We start from the raw sequence: 10,523 nt of genomic DNA, 5'->3' as shown, positions 1-10,523 counted from the left end.
ATTTTAGCTGTTAGGGAGAATTTCATATGAATAAAAGCTGACTATTATAAGCACCCCCAGGAGTGTTATATGGTTTGTTTTAACGATAAGTGAGCCTGGACTTGGCGCGCATCCAGTTTGCCTGAATTTGCCCTAGTCTGCACAGAACTGTGGCATCTGGCAGTCAGCATTTTGAGCGGGCTTGGGCAAACTGAGGCAAACTGGATTTGCACCAATCCCAGGCTCATCACTGGTTCCAACCTCTGTAACTGTTACTTTTGCTGGACAGCTTGGTATGCATTTAAACATGGGAAAGAATATAAAAAGAGGCATTGGAAATATTAATAAATCCATACACTGATCACTAACATTACATGTTACCCCTGTTTACCCCTTTCCGTTACCTGAAGGCAATTTTTCCACTATAGTGGGGCCTTTAAAGTGGAGCTCTGCACTAAAGTAAAAAATGAGCAAGAAAGTTTTTTCTTAATTGCAGAAGATGTACAAGGTCTCTTTTCCAATAAACGTTCCTTGCACAATGTTTTATATTGTGCACTGAGCTGCACATGCATTGTACATTCCTGGGATACCTTAGTGCCGGGATGACACATGTGCACAGGAGCTGCATCATCCCAGCCCAGCCAATCAATATGGCTGTGTGTGCAGGCCTAAATGAAAATGCGACGAGTGGAGAATAAAGAAACAGCCTTAAACTCCAGGCTTGTGTAAAAACAGTGCAAAGGAAACTACAGTGAGTGGCCATATCATTATGACCACCCCATCAGTACTCCGTTGGGCCACGAAATGACTTAGTTGGGCCGCCTCGTGACTCCACGAGATGTTGAAAGGTGATGCGAGGAATCTGACACTGCACTGTTGCCCTTCTGTTGTCTTGTACCAGTCTTGCCACTCTCCGTTCTGCCCTAGCATTGACTAGTCGCTGACGGCCACAATTCGCACGTTCAGACCCAGATTTTCGGCTCACAGTCCAGTCTTTAAACACTTTAACAACAGCTGCTCTTGAACATTTAACAAATTCTGCTGTTTTGCTGATACTCGCTCCATGACTCCGAGCGCCAACAATCACCCCACGTTCAAAGGCTGTTAAATCGCGTTGTTTCCCCGTATCTTCAGAAACAAATCACTTCTACTGTCGTGGTAAACAACCCGCTTCCCTATTTATAATGGTCTGGCCCTCTAGCAACTTCAGCGCGAAATTATAGCTAATTTGCCTACAAACGTCAGGTGGTCATAATAATCTGGCCACTGAGTGCATATATACCTCTATCGTTAGGCAGAAAAAACTATTGAGATTGCTGTGCCTTTTAAGGGCCTTAGTGTCAGGTGATGCAGGGCATGCTGGGATTTTAAGTTCTGTAATAGCAGGAGTGGTGTCTGTTTCCTAGCAATGTATGAGACATGGGCAGCCCTCATCAGCAGCAGTTCTCTTTAACATTAAATGCACCAGCATGCTTTTTTTTTAAAAATATCTTTGCAGTGATGCCTATCCATCGTCTTAATGAATCTGCTCCTGTGTAATCCTATCAGTAGTACATTGGCTTTATTGCAATTAATGATGTTTAACTAAGAAGGGCCGTTTTGTCACTGCTTTTGTCTGGATTAGGAAGGGTGAAGGAGAAAAGCTTAGACAAACCTGCAGTGTTCCTATAGGAAGCATTATGCCCGCAGCTCGTGAGCACAATTATTTGAAGCCAAGATGGACAGCACTTAACAAGTTTCTCTGAGAGTGTGGCCCATCTCAGCTGCAGGCAGCCCAACAAATGTGCAGTCACAGAGTTACCCTTTCTTTCCACAGATCTATAATGTTTAATTGTTCGGTGCTCTCTTTATTCTAGCTTGGGTACCCATAGATATATTAGATGCTTTCTTAATCGTCGTGATTAAATGTTAAGGATACAGGCTTTTATGCTATCACATAATGTGACCTTGTTTTATAATGAGGTGCAGTTAAAGTGACATTAAACCCTCAGATTTTTTAACATAAACCAATACTGTAATGTGTGCCTTACTGTAATCCATGGTAGTTTCCCTTCTCTTTGCTGCTCTTCCTTTTAAATCCTCATGTCTTCTAATGCTTGGGGAGAACTTCCCTTTGCAGCTGAGTGCCTCTTCCTGTAGTGCTGGCTCAGGTTGCAAACCTACACATAGACACCATGTATCCATTCCAGAGACAAGGCAGTCTGCTGCAAAACAGAAGTTCTGCCCAGCATGAGAAGAGATACGGATTTAAAAGGAAGAGCAGCAAAGAGAAGGGAAACTACCATGGATTACAGTAAGGCGCACATTACAGTATTGTTTTATGTTAAAAAATCTGAGGGTTTAATGTCACTTTAAGCTGGCTATACACCTATAGGTTATCTGCAGATTTTCTGTGGTCAGACAGGAAACCTGAAAAGTGGAACAGATTCCCCCATCTACGCTAAATTGTGGATGGAGGAATCTCCCGCTGGGCCACCCTTCAGTATCTTGCTGGTCAGCCCCGCTGGCTCTCAAAATACCTGAACAATCTGATTGGATGCAGGCATTGTTCAGGTATTTTGAGAGCCAGCGGGGCCGACTAGCAAGATACTGAAGCTTGGCCCAGCGGGAGATACATCCATCCACACATTAGCGTATGTGGAGGAATCTGTTGCCCTTTTTCCATCTGACCATAGAAAATCTGCAGATAATCGGTAGGTACGGCCAGCTTAAGGGTAGCGGTACATGGCTAGGTTTTTTTTCGTTCAGAAAATCGATTCCTCCATCCACGCTAAACAGCATGGATGGAGGAATCTTCACTGCCAGCGATTGTATTCAGAGAGCCAACACCCACAACAGCCTGAATACCTGAACTGTGACTTGACGATTTTCTTACAGGGTAAAAGTGACACTAAACTCAGGAGTTAAATCTTAAAAAACATTCAAGTACCTTAACTATTAACAGAAATGTATCTTATTTGTATATCACTCGGCTGTAGATCCTCCAATCATCTCCGAATTGGTGCTGACACTGTCCTTCCTTCTGGAGGGTGACTACTTTTGTTCCCCATGGTCCCTGTGTGTGTTGTAAAGTAGTCACCGCTCCAAGCTCACTCCTGGGATGGACTACAATCTCAATACAAATGAGTAAACTAAACATGAGATTGTAGTCCATCCCAGAAGTGAGCTTGGAGCGGTGACTACTTTACAACACACACGGGGACTATGGGGAACAAAAGTAGCCACCACATAATCTTTTGCTTAGACCAGCCTTTCTCAAACCTTTACTCCAGAGGAACCCTTTAAAATAATTCTCCTAGGGAAACCCTGCTAAAATGCATCTGTCTGGGGTCTATGGAAATACTGTACTATTTTTTTTGTAAATTGAATGCCATTATTTGGTTTCTCCCCCCAGGTTCTGCACCCATTGTACATCCCTTGCACTCAGGCATGGCTCTGCCAAACCACTTGAAGCCGCCAAAGACCATTAAGAAGAAGAAGAAGAAGTCTCCAGCTGTTACAAGTGCAGAAGGGACAGAGAAGCCGATTTCTGCCACAGTGGAAAAACATGTTGAAAACGTACAGGAGAAGATTATTAAGAAAGTGAATGAGGAGAAACATTCAGAAGCTGGTAAACTGTTGTATTTAATTTTCTTGCTTATACAGCACTGACACTTTGTGCAGAGAACATTGAACAATCCATCAATTGTCATGTTTTAAGAGTGGTTTACAATCTAATGCCCCCACTATGGTCCTATACAAAAGGGGCCAGTATGGATTTTAAGCCAGTAAATCTGTCAGCATATTTTTATATTGTAGGTGGAAACCAAAACACCTGCAGGAAACCCTGATAAACATAGGGAAAACATGCAGACAGATAGTGTATTTGGGTGGATAGTGGGAACTGGGTGGAATATGCCAGAGCTGCAAGTCAGGAATTTTAACTACTTAATGCCTGCAGACTTTTGCCATACTCTCTTTATAGCCAAAAGTAGGTGGACAGCCCTTCAGATTATTGAGTTCAGGGTTTCCAGTGACAAATACCCACAGATACAGTCCAAAACCTTGTGGAAAGCCCAGAAGAATGGATTCTTGGATCCTATTGGAGTCCAGCATGCCAACGTGGGCTCCACATCCCCAACACATGTTGGTATGTTAAGGGTTCATCTTATGTAAACGGATGGGGGTCATATACCACCTAGCAAGCAATGTGTACCCTGATTCTTGGATCCTATGACTGTTGACAAGGAATAGGAGTAACAGGATCCTTACTGAGATGTATCTCAGTCAACCTTTGACAGATGTCAATTAATGGCTGCCAGTTTGAAGAACCAGGCATTGCCATAAGATGTGTAAGAGCATGTTACACATCTTTTGGTGTGTTGGTATGTTATGGGTTCATCTTATGTAAACGGATGGGGGATCATGTACCACCTAGCAAGCAATGTGTACCCTGATTCTTGGAGCCTATTGGAGACCGAGAATTTATGTGAGAATAAGGAATACAGTCATTTTGGTTTTGAGTTAAAGTCTCTCGCAGATAAGGAGGTGGGGAAAGGTTGTCCGCATCCTCAAGAAGAGAATGTGCAAGAGAGTGTGTCTTTGGGGGGAGGACTAGGTGCACATTTTTTTAAAAGGTGTTATGTTTTTGGAAGAGACGTTTATTGTTCAGCATAGATCGGAGGTAGTGCAAGAGTTGGAGAAGCCTCCAGTCATTCAGTTTGGTAGCAAACTTTGTCTTGAGAGCCGTTGGTGTCAGAAATGTCTACTTCGGTGAAATGAAAGGCTCTGGAGGAACCTAATTTCATCAGGTTATGGAAGGGGGGCATCAGTATATCCAAAAGCACCATTTTATGTCTTTGATTGCCTTGCCAGTTTGACAAAAATTAATTTGCAAGTTTGATTGCTCTAATATTTTGCATATTGTGTGTACGACCAGCTTTATTCAGTTGATTACACATTCCGCTCCCCATCTTACAGATTGTGTGGTCTGTGGTGAACTTAAAGTGCATTAGACGGGTAATGCAGTTTCTTCAATACAAGTGATTTTCATATGCTTTAGATATAATCTATGTTTTCTTTGTTTTCTATTTACAAACAGGAGTTACAAAGCCAGAAAAGAAAGGGAAGACCGAAGACAAATCATCATCCTCACCGTCATCATCATCATCTGGTAACCCCATTGTTTCCGTCCTTTATGTTTCTTTAGAAAGCTGATATTTGTACTGATAACAGATATGAGGGCATTGGTACTGGGTGGAGATTATCTTCTGATGATTACTCCTACACCTTCACAGGTAAAAAGAAAGATAAAGACAAAGAGCGGAAAGAAAAGAGAGACAAGGAGCACTCCAAATCAAAGCAAAAGAAGAAGAAAAAGAAGAAGAAGAAAAGCAAACAACATGGTATGCTCATTTTTAAAGCAGACATGACTATTAAAAATGAGCAAGGTACCTTAATATTTTTGGAACGATTGCCCCATCGTAAATAGCTGCTTTTAAATTCAAAAAGAAAAAAAAAACTGTGATAAAAAGTTAGTACATATTTTTCTGTACTGCAGGGCGCATAATAGCACAATCCTTCTGGTGCGATCCCAGAGAATGTAGAGTTGCCAAAATCTCACTAGAGGATACTGCAGCACAGTGCAGGAGCACCTTTTCACAAGATTTGGGATACTCCGCATTCCCTCGGATCTTGCTGAATGGATGGTGCAGTCACTCTCCCTCATAGGTGTTGTGGGTGGAAGAGTAAGGCAAGTCTATTTATTGACTCTTGCCTACAGTTTTTTGTTTTTTTTATTTTAAACCAAAACTCCGGGGGGGGGGGGGAGAAATGACCCTTGCAGTAGGGCTCCCCCCACACTGTAAGGGATACATTCTCATTTTTGGCTAGGGTAACATTAGAAAAAGCACTTTTACTTACCTTATCCCTGGCTCACGCCGCCTCCTACTCTCTCTGCCGCTCACCCTTCCACCTTGTAGATGGTGGAAGGGTGAGCTTTAAAGCAGCTATTCATGATAGGTGAGGAACCCCATTGTATTAAACAGACTTTGTATTTTTACTGCAAGGTCCGCATTAAATACTCCTCTCTCCATCTTGTGTAGATTGACAGGTACTCTTAAAACCATGGTAAGAAACTAAAGTTTCCACACGAGTAAAAACATGATTATTGATATTGAACAATGTTTTAAAATATGTTTTATGAAATCTTTCCTTAACTCCATCCAGATTTCTTTTAAAGATGTAAGTAAAGGTTGGTATTTTTTCTGCACTCTCTTTCAGAAGAGATCAGGGAACCAGTATCGCCTAATAGGAGGATAGCCAGCAGTAAAAACCTGTGGTTCTAAACCGTTCTCACTTTTGTTTTTTGGTGTTTGTCTCTGTCCCCAGTGGAGAAAGTTCCTCTCACTTCCTGCCTGTCACACCCTGCCACCAGGACAGGAAGTAAGAAATCCACCCAATGGGGGCACAGGCAAGCTTAAATAGAGGTTGTAACCATTCCCCACACCCAAAAATAGTTGAAGTTACAAGTCCTAAAGTGATATTAAACCTTCCTTTTTATTTCTTTTTATGGTAAGAAGGGTGATATTTTCATGAAAATGCTACCCTTCTTCTTTAAATCTATTTCTGTTCTTATTCTCCAGCTGATCCCCAAACTGCTCTCTCCATCCCGCCTGTTGCGGTTGTCTCCATCTGCTTGCTGGGTGCTGAGGAGACACCCTGTGGCTGCAAGTAGCTGTGTGTTTCTATAGACACACACACAGCATGCAGCAAGTCACGTCCCTTCTCTCCTCCCAACAGATTGACTGACGGCAGAAGGAGCCAATCGCTCCTCTGCCCTCAGTACTCTCCCCCCAGCAAGCAGGAAGTTCGGAACAGAGGATATCTTCAGGGACCCCTTAGCGGTGACAAGTGAGCACAGGTAAGTGTGAACTTAGGGCAACTTAGAAAGGTACTGGGCGTTTTTTACCTTAAAGCAGAGAATGCATTAAGGTGAAAACACTCTGCCTTTAGTACTACTTTAATTTCCCCTTGTCCCTCACACAGTAGCTGGAGTTTTAAAGCATACGGGATGCCGGAATAAGAAAAAGAAAAGAAAGCAGGAATGATCAATACAAATCTCATCTGTCCTCTTATTACATGAGCCTTGGGTGGGTGTTGTGTTTAAACATCAGTATCCACATGTATCCAGATTCACACTTGAGATGCATTAAATTCTTTTAGAGTTCAGAAATGGGAGTTTCGGTTTTCATAGTAAATAGCCATACACACTATGTGGAAACACCTCCAAATTGAGTTCTGTTAATGCTACAAGATGCAAAGACATTTAGACAGTTGTATGCCTCCAGCCTTGTGGTAATGGTTTGGTGAAGACCCTTTTCTATTCCAGCTTGACTCTGCCCATATATGCAAAGCCAGCTCCATAAAGACATGGTTTGATGAGTTTGTTTTAGAAAAACTCAAGCTGCAGCAAGCCCTGACCCCAACCCTACTGAACACCTTGCAATGAATTGGAAAGCCTATTGCGAGTTCGATTTTCTCAGCCAACATCATTTCCTGACCTCACAGATGCTCTTTTGGCTGAATGGGGCACACATTCCCAAGCATCCAATTTTTTGTGGAAAGCCTTCCTAGAGGATGAAAAGCTATTGTAGGCACTGAGGGAGGTCACCTCCACATTAATGCCCATGGTTTTGAAATGGGAAGTCGAATAAGGTCATATTAGGTGGTGATGATCTGGCGTCCACAAACATTTGCCCATATAGTGTAGCATGGAGGTGTCGCGGATCCCATCCCATCCAGTGTTGGCAGCTACCATTGCTTCGCTCATGGTAATTGTTGAGCAGGTACTTGACTTTGATGCTACAAAAATACAGAACTAGATGAGATCCCTGACAAGATCTAGCCAAAAGTAGGCTGAGGTTTGTATTAGCTTGAAAACAAGTTTTTTTTTCTTTCTTATCCCCACAGCATCTTCTTAAAGTGTATTCATTGCTAACTAAATAATCCTTTTTTTCCTCCCAAAACCTTCCCCTTTTTTTTTTTCCTATTTACATTAATTATTATTTTTTTATTCCTGTATTAATACAAAGTTATTCATGTTGGCAGATTATTCTGAATGTGAAGAGAGCTCCCTAGACTTGTTGGAGCGAAGCTCATCTCCTGTTTCGCTGTCCACCTCTAGCTCCGTAGCTGTGAATAACATCTCGGCAATAAAGAATACCTCCTTCCAGTTCCCACGGGCTATCTTGTCTGTCGACCTCACTGGAGAAAGTACGTATAACTCCAGATTAGACAAGTGCGGGCACCTTTGCGCAAAGTAGTCAGTTTGCTGGTATTATAGACCTTTTTCACTTCTCGGGACTTTAAGGCTGGGTTCACACCTAGGCGTATCGAATATGCGCGTTTGTCGCGTGATTCGCGGTAAAAAAAACCGCGCGACAAACACGCGTTTCCGAGGGCTACTTGGCTGTATCCCAATGGAAACGCGCAACAAAAACGCCCCAAAGAAGCTCCTGTACTTCTTTTGGAGTAGGACGTTTTGTAGCGCGTTCATACGGCCTTTAATACGCCCAGGTGTGAACCATACCCAAAGGAAATAATGGGATTTCGGTGTTTGAGCGTTTTGCATAGCGTAGGAACGCGCTACAAAACGCCCAGGTGTGAACCAGGCCTTAGGGGTTTAACCCCTTCATGACTGAGGCCCTTACGCAGAAGCGATCTGGCGACAGGTAAGTCGCCAGGATCGCTTCTGTTGTAAAGCCGACAGTCGGCTCTACACAGTCGCCGACAGTCGCCGGGAGTCTGTTTAAACAGCCCCGATGCTGGCGACGTACACTGTACGTCGTCAGTCACGAAGGGGTTAAACATACTAGAGATGAGAAGAGGTCCAAAAATTATGGTTTACCCCTAAGAGAACGTTCACATCTAGTGCACTGGGGTAATGCGATCTGTATGCCCAGTGCCATTTATTTTAAAGGGCACACCAACACGCATACACAATGCACCACTGTTACAGTGTGTAAGAACGCATCAAGGCTGGCTGTGTAAGGAAATGAGAACAGGTTTGTCAAACTATAGTGTTTTTTTGGGCTGCAGACGGCCCTCTTGCTCCTTGTCTCAGGCCCTCAAGGGTTTAGAAATTTAACACACAGGCACTGGCAGCTAGAAAAAACGCAGAATTAACCAAACGCCTAGACCTTACTTCATATGACCAGCAGTAGAGTGAAGTCGGGTATACACACTTCCTATAAATACAACATAATCTTCCATCAATGCTTACAAGCGTTGATTGAGGAATCTCATGCTGTTTCCTTTGTATGGTGGCCGCTGTCAGAGTACCCGCACAGAGTTGGCAGCTCATTCGCTGCTAGCTCTGTTCCGGTGACAATTTTTTTCCGAAATGCTCCTTTGATCGGCTTATTGAGGGACGCCGGTCAGAAAGGTGCTGACAGTGGCGACCACACGTCGAATTTCTGCTGTCATTAAGAACCTGCTGAAATTCGAACCTTGTATTCCCGACTTAAGATTCTCTTCTAAATATACACATCAATTAATTCCATGCAGTAGATGTCTAGAAATGTAATGTGGGATGCACCGATACCGGTTTTTCGATATCGGGTATGAGTACTGATATTTACTTTTTCACTACTCGCCAATACCGAATACCAGTGTCGTGTGCCCTGATTATCAGAAAGCCGGGCGGCGGACCATGACCTGCAACCCGGCTTCCCGGCCTGGGTCATGACGTGCCGCCCGACTTTATGATTGGTTAGGAAGCCAGGCTGCCTAGCAACAAGTGAAGCCAGCTTCCTAGCCAATCATTAAGCCGGGAGGTGGGTCAAAACCCGCCGCCTGGCTTCCTGATTGTAAAGGAAGCTGTCTCCATGCTCCCTCTGACCGGAAGTTCCAGTATCGGAGGTAAGTATTGAAACATTTGGGCGAGTACGAGTACCTGCCCGCATACTCGGTATCAGCACCGATACTAGTATCGATATCAGTGCATCCTTAAATGTAATGTATCCCTAGGGATTAAGATGTAAGAATGCATCATGTCAATGCCCCTGTCAGGACATGTGATGGGGCAGTTGTGTGTGTGTGTGTGTGTGTGTGTGTATGTGTGTGTATATATATATATTCTGTATAGATAAACACACAAACCATGTTGTACTTCTAAATATCAAATAGTTGTTGTCACAAGATAAAAAAACAGTGTTGATTTAGTCGTTACAAGAGCAGCGGAGTGATACTTTTGTTTTGAGCAGACTTTTCCGACATGGAATTTTTCGATGACTCCTCCACCGAGAGTCTGATCCTAAGTGGAGATGAGTACAATCAAGAGTTTGACTCGACTAACTTTGAGGAATCTCAGGACGAGGAGGAGGCCATGAGTGAGATCGTCAGATGCGTGTGCGAGATGGACGAAGAGAACGGCTTCATGATTCAGGTGGGGCTCTCTCTGAAACATATTGAATAAGGCAACAACAATTAATGATAATGAACAAAATGCAGTAACCTAAAACATCTGGGTTTCATTTTATTATTGACAAATGAGATCAATGATT

At 43.2% G+C, this 10,523-nt stretch overlaps 1 protein-coding gene across 1 annotated transcript in view; it reads left to right on the top strand.

The window, feature by feature from the left end:
• PHF20L1 (PHD finger protein 20-like 1) overlaps nt 1–10,523 on the top strand; it is a 105,861-nt gene that overhangs the window by 78,713 nt on the left and 16,625 nt on the right. The window contains exons 12-16 of the mRNA XM_018563078.1: nt 3,374–3,589; nt 5,060–5,105; nt 5,248–5,363; nt 8,068–8,232; nt 10,224–10,405. Of these exons, the coding sequence (XP_018418580.1) occupies nt 3,374–3,589; nt 5,060–5,105; nt 5,248–5,363; nt 8,068–8,232; nt 10,224–10,405 (725 nt within the window). The remainder of the gene's footprint in view (nt 1–3,373; nt 3,590–5,059; nt 5,106–5,247; nt 5,364–8,067; nt 8,233–10,223; nt 10,406–10,523) is intronic.

Source organism: Nanorana parkeri, unplaced genomic scaffold (assembly GCF_000935625.1).
Source record: "Nanorana parkeri isolate BGI_ZX_2015 unplaced genomic scaffold, ASM93562v1 scaffold629, whole genome shotgun sequence".
Taxonomy (NCBI): domain Eukaryota; kingdom Metazoa; phylum Chordata; class Amphibia; order Anura; family Dicroglossidae; genus Nanorana; species Nanorana parkeri.
The sequence above is the reverse complement of the archived record's forward strand: the minus strand, read 5'-3'. Positions and strand labels throughout refer to the sequence as shown.